We start from the raw sequence: 12,359 nt of genomic DNA, 5'->3' as shown, positions 1-12,359 counted from the left end.
ATCTTGTGGTTTGGTTTCTTAGGTACAGGTAATAGCATCCTTGAGAGATAAGTTTAGTATTGAGGAATATTTTACAGAACTAAGGTATAACAAATCCAGGACTGTCATGCCGACTCTGGTTATAGCTGGGACTTTATTCAATCAACCAACCACTAGCTATTGAATATATACTATTTCTCAAGTTCTCTCCTAGCCCTAGGATACTCATGTGACATCTACTAATACTTTTTTTACTAAGCTGAAAATTGAAACACTTTCCACCAGTTGTTGGGCAACTATTGCCTTGTGTCTTTCCCTTACCCCACCCATATCCATTGTCTTCATTTTGGGGAAGCCATCCTGGATACTGCCTGGAGGCCACCAACTTGTCTGCTATAGTTTGTGGGAGCTGACCTCCCTGCCCATCCTTCTCCCCTGGCAGAGAGGCATGGATAACAGCAGGGAAAACAGCTCCCTTGATGGTGGCACTGTGCACCCTAACCAAAAATGCATAGTGCCTGAGCTCCCAAAGGCTGTGACCACTGACTGCAGACTGGAGTTCCCTGATGTCACCCATGTAACCTCTACAGTAGAGTTACTATTTTTAAAAAATATTTTTTTAGTTGTTGTTGGACACAATACCTTTATTTTATTTATTTACTTTTATGTGGAGCTGAGGATCCAACCCAGGGCCTTGCATGTGCTGCGTAAGCATTCTACCGCGAGCCACAACTGCAGCCCAGTGGAATTACTATTCAATACTGTTTTTTTATTTATTTTTTTGGGGGGGGATAGTGGGGATTGAACTCAGGGGCACTCGACCACTGAGCCACATCCCCAGCCCTATTTTGCATTTTGTGTAGGGACAGGGTCTCATTGAATTGCTTAGGCCTTGCTTTTTGCTGAGACTGGCTCTGAACTCGTGATCCTCCTGCCTCAGCCTCCTGAGCCGCTGGGATTACAGGTGTGCACCACCGTGTCTGGCTAATACTTAAGTATCACATTTGAATAGTGTAATACAGAACAAAAAGCAAAATACCAAGGATACCTGAAAGAGGGAGTATTTGGTATCTTTAAATCCACTAGGCATGGCTTCCTTGACATGGGGGTACCTTACAGAAGGTTCCTAGGTTCAAGAAAAATTAAGGAGTAATGACATGGTGTCAGCAGCCCTAGACTAGTTTTAGAAAACCAGGTCCCCAGGCTTCTCACTACAAGCCATAGGGACAGTATGGAAGTGTTCAATATCAACCCAGTCACAGATATCTGCCTGAGGTACTTCCTGATGACTCAGCTCTAAGATAAATGCAAAGCCCTCTTGTTGGGCTCCTTTCAGGTCTGGATTGGTCTTAAAATTTTTAAGTATTCTTGCCTTCCAAGTAGAAGGTCTCTTTTCCTTAGGCTTCTCCCACCAGTTCTTCCTTGGCCATTTTCTTTTCCCGTAGAAGCTCCCTTGATTTCACTCCCAAGCCATTCCAACTCATGGCTCCCTGTTGTGGCGACACACTTGGGGTTCAGAAATTTATAGCTGGAAAGGATTTTGAAAATAAATCGCCCAGCCTATGGTTTAGGAGATGAGCAAACTTAGCCCCTAGAGTTGGGACTCAGTAAAGTCCTCACAGTGGTAATGAGAAGGCTGCTGCCCAGGGGTTCAACCCCACAATTCCAGGGCTCTTTCTCTACTGCCTGCTACCTGTCCTCACCCACAGCTCAGTCCTCCAAGAGGCACCCAATCCTTCCTCTCTACATGCTCAGCTTTTTGGTCTGTTCTCCTCCAGATGTGTCCATCCATCCATCTGCTCCAAGAACAGTCACGTTTGAATGTAGTTTGTACTTGGGAAGCCCATTTTTACATATGACAAATTTTGGATCACAGTTTTGTTTCCCAACCTATGACGCTCCTCATTTTATTTTATTTTATTTTATTTTTTTGAGCCTCCTAATTGTCGATTGGACACATCCATGACTTTCAATCACAATGAATCCCGCAATGAGAAACTTTATTCATTCTCAGAATTCCTCAAAGAGAAAGTCTTATGTCAGCCCTGATATGTCTCTAACACCTGCTCAGCTCCCATTTCAGCAAGGAGTGAGGAGGCCCGGGGCTCCTGGCCCTTCAGTAGATCCAATATCCAGTGAGAGTGAAATAACATCTGAATATTGTATTATTTGACTTTGTTTTATTTATTTTATGAGTACCTTCTCATGTGGACACTTGGCGCTGGTTTTCCAATTAAGCCAGAGATGAAAATTTTCCATTTTGAGTCATGTTAAAAGAAAAGGGACGTGTCTGCTTACATAAAAATATTAAATATTAACAGAAAATATTAAATAATGGGAATGTGCCCTATCGCCCATCATCACTAAATCCTCTAAGCAGTGTTCTCCCGGGAAGGAAAGTTTATTTTATACTTTGCAAGAGGAGAAGGCTTTGTTGGATGCAAACTTCTTTGAGACTCAGAGGACATTTCTGTTTACCCAAACTGTGTATAAAAATACCTTACCACTTACATTTTAGTCAGCAAGAATTCTACCACGGTGGAAATGATTTACTGAAACGTAGACCTTCTCCTGAAATCCTGCCAAATATCTGATTTGGAAAACCAAGAAGTCCTATTCAGTTTCTGTCGTCATTGTTACTGAGCCACACGGGCTGGCTAACTAGTGACATATAAAGTTCTTTAATTCTCTCTCCTTCTCTTCTTCTCTCACTTGAGCATCATGAGATTGTTTTTTCTCTGCTCCCTGGTCACTCATGAAGAATTTGCTGAACTGAATATTAGGTTTTTAATAAACAGGGAAGGTCACCTTTGCTCTGCCGCACCTTTTCCACATGTACAGAAGAGGCCAGATCTCTCGTTCTGGCCCTGCTTCTTGGCAGAGGAGGAATGGAAGTTTCTGTAAATTGAGTTTGTGCATCTGGAAGCCAAAAGCGGTCCTGTGGGTATTTCTTGCAGGGGAAGGCAGGTTTTGAGGTGACCACTCCACAGAGATTCCGTCAGGCTTTTTAGAATACTTGTAACCCAGTATTTTAGATTCTGAGCCTATTTGTAGCTCCAGAGATATAAAAATAAACTGTGTTTTCTTGGAAAATGTCTGTGTAGGGGGGAGGGCAGGGAGACAAGAGTTGCAATCTTACACCAGGCTTCCAGGCAGTTGCAATTGAACCATGCCAGTAAAAATATGTGTATTTAGACACTAGAATCCAAGGGTGCCCACGGAAATATCCTGCACAACGTGTGTTCCATGAGCTCTCCTTGTTAATGTGCTTTAGCTTTGCGAGTTGCTGGGTCTGGCTCCTGCAGTGTTAATGTACTACAGGGAAAGCAGTGCTCAGATGCTGAGGCTTACTGTCTACTCAGTACATCCACTGGTGTGTTTTCTTCATTCAGAAGAATTATTTCTTGCATAGGTCTAGTCATGTCACAACTGATAAAGTGAAATCCTGGCTTTTAATACATAGAGCAACAGAGAGGCTTCTGTTGGGTGATTAAAACAGAGAAAATAGATGGGAGAGGGCAGTGGTTCACGATTGTAATCCCAATGGCTTGGGAGGCTGAGGTGGAAGGATCACAAGTTTGAGTCCAGCCTCAGCAACTTAGAGAGGACCTAAGCAACTTAGCAAAGCCCTGTCTCAAAATAAAAAAATAAAAAGGGCTGGAGATGTGGCTCAGTGGTAAAGTGCCCCTGGGTTTAATCCCCAGTAACAGAGAGAGAGAGGGAGAGAGAGAGAGGGAGAGAGACAGAGAGACAGAGAGAGAGAGAGAGAGAGAGAGAGAGAGAGAGAGAGAGAGAGAGGAGAAGATAGCAGATAGCAGATATACCCTTCACCACTCATTATTTATTCATCTGTGATTTCAATAAGCATCACTTGATTATCCATCATCTGCCAAGCAACATGATAGAATGGGGGAGGGAAAGAGAACATTAAGAACCCTTGCTAGTAGACTCTCAAGTCTGCATTAATCCATCAATGCTTCACAGAAATCAGGATAAATCTTTTCTTTTGTCAAAATATAATTTTCAAAAGTTAAAAAATAAAAACCAAAATTATTCAGTAAGCACATGTCAAAAATGTATCTAACTCCTTGATGAGGGAAATAGTAGATGTGAAGTCTGGTTCAAAGGATGGTAGGAGAAAAATACCTGGGTAGGCAGGTAAGTAGATAGGTGTGGTACAAGGAAAGAATGCAAAGTTTGGGGGCTGGAGTTGTGGCTCAGCGGTAGAGTACTTGCCTACCACAGGCGAGGCCCTGGGTTCGATCCTCAGTATCACATAAAAATAAAATTAGTTAATTAAAGATATTGTATCTAACTACAATATATATATATGAGAGAGAGAGAGAGAGAATGCAAAGTTAGATGCAAATGTTGTTCTGTCCTCCAAGACAATAAAATAATAAAGAACTATTTTTCATCTGGGCAGAAATCCTTTGTACTTACACTAGATAAAAACTTTTGTAATTTGCCAGTCCTCTGCAATTTTTATAGAGTCTGGGTCAAGGCTGGAGGTGTAGTTTCATGACAGAACACTCACCTAGCATGCACGAAGCCCTGGGTTCAATCCCCAGTACCACCTAAATCAATAAATAATATTTTAAACAATTAGAATCTGGATTCACTCAGTAGTAAAAAGTATGTCAAACAAAGTTTTATTTCCAAAGATCATTCAGTGCCCTTCAGTGGGCTTGTCAGTTAGTGCTGCTGTACAGTGAGTGCTGCTCAGTAGAACTTTCTGCAGTGATGGAATTATTTTGTGTGTGGTTCAGTGCAGCAGCCGTCAGCCATGTGTGCCTGTTGAACATTTGAAATGTCGCTAGGACAACTGAGGATCTAAATTTTTGTTTAATATTCATTTCATAATTTTGATTTAAATAGCCACATGTGACTAATGGCTACCAAATTTGATGGCACACCTCCAATGTGCCACTAAATAGGCAGACATTCATTTTTATTCTCTGTTTTCAATTTTGGATGATTCTTTTTCTAAACACTCTGTAGATTAAATCGTATTTTAAAAGTTATGATAGAAGCTAAATACATGAAAGAACTTGGAGAAGACTCCTTGAAAAGACCTGATTCTTGCAAGATGCAAATAATTTCTTTTGCAGATGCAATGCCTCGTATATTGGGTGTGTTGGTAGCGGGTTCACCTGAAGTTGTTCTGTTCAGCAAGAGAGCTAGTTAAGCTCAGTCAGTTTGGAGGGATCCCAACTCTGCATGATGTTTTCCAAATGAATCAGCTTGGTATTCATTTTCTTTTAGCAAGATAATAACGGTCTTGTCTAGTTTTGATTAAAAGGGGCTTTTGGGTTTACAACAAAGGGAGAGCTATTAATATTTCACAAGAGTTTTCAGGTTTTAATAAGTTAACTTTTCTGCTGCCCTCACTACATTACTCAAAGAAAAAAAGCAGTGAATGCATTGGTAAGGTTGGGTCTGATTTCTCATGAAACTGAGCTGTTTCACTTAGTTTCTCATCCTCTTCTGGCTTACAGGGCTTTTTCCGCAGAAGTATTCAGAAGAACATGATTTACACTTGTCACCGAGATAAGAACTGTGTTATTAATAAAGTCACCCGGAATCGATGCCAGTACTGTCGACTCCAGAAGTGCTTTGAAGTGGGAATGTCCAAAGAATGTAAGTGGAATCTCAAAAAAAGTTTTTCCCCCCCTGTTTGCCTTATCTATAAATATATTTGCTCAGCTTCCAAAGTCAAATCATGAAGGACGACAGTATGTAAAATTCAGACATGACACTAATGATACATGGCCAAGGGCAGATATAAACAGAGGTGGCCTGAAAGTGGAGTAACTATGGAGATTTTCAGATAAAACTTAAGTGGCAGTTGGTGGAAGGCAGGAGTCAGGTGCTGTGGAAGGCAGATTTGTATTCAAAACAGTTACTCTATATATTGCAGAGCTGTGAGTAACCCACACATACGACAAGCCACTTGGTGACTCCATTTCCTTATCTTGACAGTGGGGATAAGGATCTTTTTACCAGCAAGGATAAAAATGAAGCCGAAAAACATGAATATTAGCAGAAGTACTAATTTGCCCTACTTTGGATGGGAAGGATTGTATCACTTTCATTTCACAAGAAACATTTTGAAATGTGGGGCATTGACATTTCCCCCCAACTTGATTTTAGCTTCTTTCTTCCAAGTCACCTCTTTCAAGCGATAATACATTGTATTGATGCAAGAGAACATTTTAATAAAGTAAACGTTCGTTGTGGGTCCATAATCATCTAATAATGGGGACTTGAAATATACACGCTTTAACATGGACAAGAATATATAGGCTACAAAAATTTTTCATTATTTGCGTTCTCCCTTTGATGCTTTCAAATGTAAGAAATAAGAAAGGGAGAGGTGAATAACTTGACGAGGCTAAGGAAGTCATAGGGACGGGTGGCAGGTGAAGAAGCACTTTCTGATTCCTTCCATCACCTGGCAATTTGTGAAGGCCCACTGTGTGTGTGAATCTCTGGACTGGGTGCTGTGCAGGGACTTTGGAGTTGCCTGAGGTGTGCTAGCATCCGATCAGAGTATGGGATGAAAAGCCAGGCACCCCGACCCTGATCCTATAATGGGTTTAGAAGAACCATGTAATAAATCAAGGATTCCTTGATTTGTAACCTGGGAAATGAGATCCTGGGGAGAAGTCTGACCAAAGAGCGAAAACAGTATTGTTCTGTACCAAGCAGTATTGTTCTGAGGGTGTTAAGCTAAGACTGGCCTTCTGGCTAGGAGCTGCGACTCAGGGACTGCAATGGATAGTTTTTTGGTAGCAGATGTTTCTTGCAGCCATCTTTCCTGACTGTACTCAGATTTATTGGGTTTCTACACTTTAGGGTTGGGTGGGATTAACTCTGTTGTCTCAAGGCAGTTCCAGCCTCTTCTCTGATCTGGCCACAATTGTCAGTGCCTTGTGTGAATGAGAAACCAAAGCCAGTCCAGGAAAAGGTAATTCCACACTCACACTCAGAATATTGGGATGGAAGCACCCTCCTCTCCAGTTACATTGAAACAGGGACACACATAGGTACCAGTGCCCGTTAGCTCTGCTCCTACTCCAGGAGAAGTCCACCCAAGGACAAAGCAGCTGTGCATAGGAAAATGGAAAGAAAGATATTAAGCCCTTAAGAGCATCCTGGAATGGCTCAACCATTGGGCGGGGTGAAGCACTGCCTCCAGGCCATTTGGTTCTATTTACCTAGAAGTACCCATTAAGGCCTTTGGAGATGGGCTCCTGGTCATTTTTAGATTCCCCACGAGCAAGAATAGGCTAGGTCATTAGTCAAGGAAGCATGCAGCATGAACTGTTCCCTGCAGGACAGTTTTCCTGCAAGTTTTCATCCAGTTTCCTTTGACCTCTTCAAACTTAATCACTATTGAATTATTTGAAATCAATGAATGGGAGATTTGAAGCTAATATTCAATTATCTCTGGGCCCACATTCTAACATGAGAGAGAAAAGCATGACCTGAAATAGCCAGATTATTTCTAGGCGTGGACCTCACAGGATGGTCACCTCATGCTCCACTTTTGGTCTGACGTTCCGTACCCGTGGATGTCGACACTGCCTTTTGTGGGAGAATTTCAGTTCCAACTGAAATTATAAATGAGTAAGCCAGATGTGAATTCAGGGAAAATCAGTCCTTTTGCATTTATTTGGTGTGGGCCGGAGACCCATTTCCTGCTTACATTACTTAAAACCCATATCCTGCTCTGTAAAAACTGGCAGCTTGGTTGGCAATTAAAAAAAAAAATAATGTTTACGCCCACAGAAAAACTCTAGCTTCAACTCTCAAGGAACTTATCACCTTAATTAGATTTAAAAATATAGAAATGGGAAGAAAATGGGATCATTATGTCCAAGTACACAAAAATAAATATGTTTTTTTTTTTCTTGGAAGGAAATTGAAGGGGAAATAAACACTTGGCGTATAGGAATTGAGAGTCTAATAGAATATTTTTAAAGTTGAAACAGAGGGAAGCAGGCAAATATGAGAATCAGTAACCAATTATACCACGGTATACATCACTGCAATGAACCCAAGATGAATAGATCCTTACAGAATGTGAGAACTGAAAAGGGAGCTTGGAGATTGGTTTTCACTCCCCTCTTATTTGACATACAAGTACAGCGGGACCCAGAAAGGTGAACCTGTTTTCCCAGCAATCTCTGGCTAAAGACAGAACCAAGTCCACAATTCAAGTCTGCCCCCTCTCCTCACCCTTTTTCTGCCACAGAAGAATCAGCAAGATTCACCGTCTGTCCTTTCCCTAGGACATGCCAATACACGAGTATGTATCAGAACCCCTTGGATGTAGGCCTCCTTCTCTGGAAGATCTTCCCTGTGGCTGGCTATGATGGACACCAGCAGTGCCCGGGTGGTCATCTATCTGGCAAAGGGAAAGGCTCTTAGGTCCTGAGCATCCCTCAAAGCCTAGAGATGCATCCTCACTGGTCTTACTTGGGTCATATACCCGGCTATGGGTGCATTGCTTTGTCCAGGAGGTAGAACATTGTCATTAGCTAGGTGTGGATCATGAGTCAGACCCCCAAGCCTAGAGTTAAGATTGATTCCACCTAAATCATATGGGCCAGAGTATGCAGAACTGATCCTCATTGAGGGGTCAGAAGGACAGGAAGTGTGGCTAGGTGGTACAGCACTTGCTGAGCATGCATGAGGTATGGTCATAGCTAACCAAAAAGAGTGTTCTCTACGTCCCAGGTTCGGCACTAAACACCTTTAATGCTGCATCCCATCAGTCCTGATGGCAGTCCTAGGAGATAGTTTATTTATAATTCTTCCTCTTTCCCTTTTGGCAATTGTAGAAGCTGAGACACAGAGAGGTTATTTACCTTGTTCAAGATAACACAGTTAGTAAGGGGCAGTGCTGGGGTTTAGATCAAGGCAGTTTGATGATAAAGTCTGTATTCAAACCAAAATATATACTACATGCCATAAAAAGCAGGTTTTAAAACTCTGAATTACTTTTTCTACTCTATTTTATTGCCAGTGGTTAATAAAACAATAACCACACTCCTTGTTTTATATTAGAGATGTATTCCCTAGAAAATCATGTGCAAATTTAATTCTTATAGATCAAATTTGATTTTAAACGTGTAAGGGGATTTACTAGTAAAAGAAATCCTTTAACATGGCCTATTAAAAAGCTAGGATTATTTCTACATTTTCCTGTTTTGTAAATGCTGGTGGATTTAACTTATATTTTCCAAGGGCTTTATAGAGTCAGGGAAGCCTTTTAAAAAAAATTTTTTTTCTTTTCTTGCAGAGGAATAGTTGTCTGTCAGAGTGTGGAATTTGAGAGTGGTAATGGCAAGAGGAAAAAAAATCAATTTTTAGCAGCATTCTAAAAGTGGTGCAAAAATTTATGAAGAATTGGAGAAGGAGGCAAAAGAAGCAAAATGAGCCCATGTCTAGTGATGAGCTTCTCCTGGTGGGGCAGGAGGCTTGTAACAATGCAACAACCCTGAGTCAAAACAAGAAATAAAAAAACCAGAAATGATATATGATGCTATAACATTTGGGATTGCGAAAGAGATGTCCAGGTATCCAGCTGAGGATACAGATGGACGGCTAATTGTCCATGATGTGGAAGGAGGTTTAAGATGATGCATTTGGAGACTATAGGAATAAGGCTCTAGAAAGCTCCATCCTATGCAGTTACAGAAATTCAAATGAATCATTTAGATCCTTAAGGAAGGGTCAGCAATTTTTTTTTGGTACTGGGGATTTAACCCAGGGGCAGTTTCCCACTGAGCTACCTCCAGTCCTTTTTATTTATTTTTTTATTTTGAGACAATTTCTCATTAAGTTGCTTAGAGCCTTGCTAAATTGCTAAGGCTGGCCTCAAACTTGCAATCCTTTTGCCTCAGACTCCTAAGCCACTGGGATTATCGACATGCACCACTGCACCTGGCTAGGAAACTTTTTTTATTTATTTTATTTTTTTTTTAGGACTAGACTTTTTAAAAATGTTTGAAATTTTAGAAAACATTTTTGGCTTTGTGGACGATGTGATCCCTGCCATTCATAACACCAAAGCAGGCATAGAAAATATTTAAACAAACAAGCAGTCATAGAAAATATTTAAACAAACAACCAACAGTATTTAAACAAATATTTGAACAAAACATTTGTTTGACTTTATTTGACTTTAAATAAAACTTTGTAAATAAAACTTTATAAAAACAGGACAAGGGGGTGGGGTTTGGCTGACTGGCTATAGATAGTATAGCAACGTCTCTTTTAAGAGGTGGATCTAGTACCTGTGTATTCCACTTAGGGCTGCTGGTCATCTCAATCTGTGCTCTCTAGTGGACACCATGCTTCTAGCCACACTGGAGGGCAAGTCTTATATTTTCATTAGTACCCAACTCCTCCTCCTCCAGGGGAACTCCAAGTGACTGTAAAATGTCATTTCCTCTGTGAAGCCTCCCCTCCACCCCACCCAACTCACGGAGGCATTGTTGTCCCCAGGTACTTCCCAGATTCCCCCTGGACCACAAACTCATTATTTCACAGGGTCATTCTTCCCACTTCAGGTAGCTTTCCTGGCTTGTTTATAAACTCCCAAAGTATCCCTCTCTGCCTTTTGGCTAAAATCAATGTAGTGTTAAACTCCTGAAAAGTAAGCCTTACTCCATCTTCTCCTTTTAACCTCAAAACTTAGCACCATGCTTTGCTCAATAAACTTAGATTGGTCAGGTGGTTAAATGTGGCCTTTTTTTCCCCCAAAGGCCCAGCTTCTTTCTGGTTTTATTTTCTGAAAAGTCACCAGACACACAATTCTGGGTGTGTATCTATTCAAATAGTCCTCACTCACTTATCTGTTGAATAACAGAACAAGTTATTCCACTTCTCTAGGCTGGTGTTTTCTACCTGGAACATGAGTATTGACCAAGAGCCCAGGCGTGGCCTGAGAATTGATGCTTTTAATCCTGTTTGGACAACAGCTTCTCCACAAACGGCTTCCTCTTTCCAGTTCCCTCCCTGGAAGACATTAGATCCTCTGGCCTGTTTGCCAGTGAGCAGGCGTCTTGTTTAACTGTGTAAGGTGAAAGCCCAGCTGAACAGAGCAGCAGAGAGGGGCAAATGGAGGGGCTTGGGGCTCACCTTTGCCACAGCTTGGCTACCAAGTTGCTCAAGGGGACAAGAAGCAGGGCCCTGGGCCAGGCTGCACATGGGGATCCAGAGGTCCAGAGGAAGATGGAAGACAGGAATTAGGGCAGAATCATGCTTTGTGAGCTGTGAGGAAGGGTTAGTAGTGGATCCTGAGGGCCTCTAACCTTTGAGCAGGTTCCTATGGCCACTGTCCTCTCAGGTTAGAGGACACACCTTGCGCTTATAACAAACTTGCTATGGGAGGTACCACCCATGATCTATTTCTACTTTTCTTTCTGAAAACCGCAGATTTGCCAAGGGAACCTCTTTCTATTGCTTTTTGTGACTATATGTATGTGGCTTATGTCCTTGAGTGGTGGACAAAAGGTATCTTTGGTTTTGTTTGAGGACGCTATGTAGTATTTATTTCACAGCATATTATTATTGTTGTTCTCTGACAGTCTCATAAATGTATTTGTAGAATAGAGCAATTGAATTATCTCTGAATTTAAGAGTCCCCAAGCACTCATTGACACCCTCTCATTTGGGGCACATTGAGCTTAAAAACACTTTTTTTTTTTATAAAGTCTATGAACGTCCCCTTGGGTCGACAGGATGGAATAAATGTGCTGCGTGCAGACGCTTAGAAACTTCTGCCAGAGAATTTTGTTGTTCTGGGCTTCTCTCTCATTTCCCGCTTAGTGTTAAACTTACATTAAAACAAACCTTTTGGAGCAAAGGCACTTAACCTCAGTTAAAATCACCTTTGCTGGTGTACCAATTATATTGATGTGCTCGTTGGTTCTACTGCTGGATTTTACTGGCTTAATAACAAGGAAATTCATATTGCAAGTTGCCCTGTGTACTTGGGAAATTACATAAAAATCATCATCAGGATACTTAATGTCTTTCTAATTTTAGTTTATTTCTTCATTTGTTCCCATGTTACATCCCAGCTTGTTACTGCATTTCCAAGGTTCATTGTGGTCATTTGGTTCTGCCCCACAGAGATGTACCACTAACCCCCACCCTCTCCTTTTGCTCCAAGACGCACAAATCCCTAAAGAGCCCTCCCTCTCAAAAAAATGTGTAAGTGAAGGCTGGAAACTTTGTATTTTTATATCTAAAAATGTTATAGAAACTGGAAAATAAAAATCTGCTGTCCTTTTCTACTTGCCAAATGTCAATGTTTTCCTGCATCCGTCTAGGAGATTAAAAAAAAAAAGTGGATCCCATTT

General features: G+C 41.3%; 1 protein-coding gene across 2 annotated transcripts in view; it reads left to right on the top strand.

The window, feature by feature from the left end:
* Positions 1-12,359, top strand: part of RARB (retinoic acid receptor beta) — a 171,479-nt gene that overhangs the window by 65,029 nt on the left and 94,091 nt on the right. For both annotated transcript variants that reach the window (XM_081286686.1, XM_081286687.1), the window contains exon 3: positions 5,478-5,619. In XM_081286686.1, the coding sequence (XP_081142812.1) occupies positions 5,478-5,619 (142 nt within the window). The remainder of the gene's footprint in view (positions 1-5,477; positions 5,620-12,359) is intronic.

Source organism: Spermophilus citellus (genome assembly GCF_964194105.1).
Source record: "Spermophilus citellus genome assembly, chromosome: 3".
Classification (NCBI taxonomy): Eukaryota; Metazoa; Chordata; class Mammalia; order Rodentia; family Sciuridae; genus Spermophilus; species Spermophilus citellus.
This window is presented reverse-complemented; position numbering and strand designations above follow the sequence as displayed.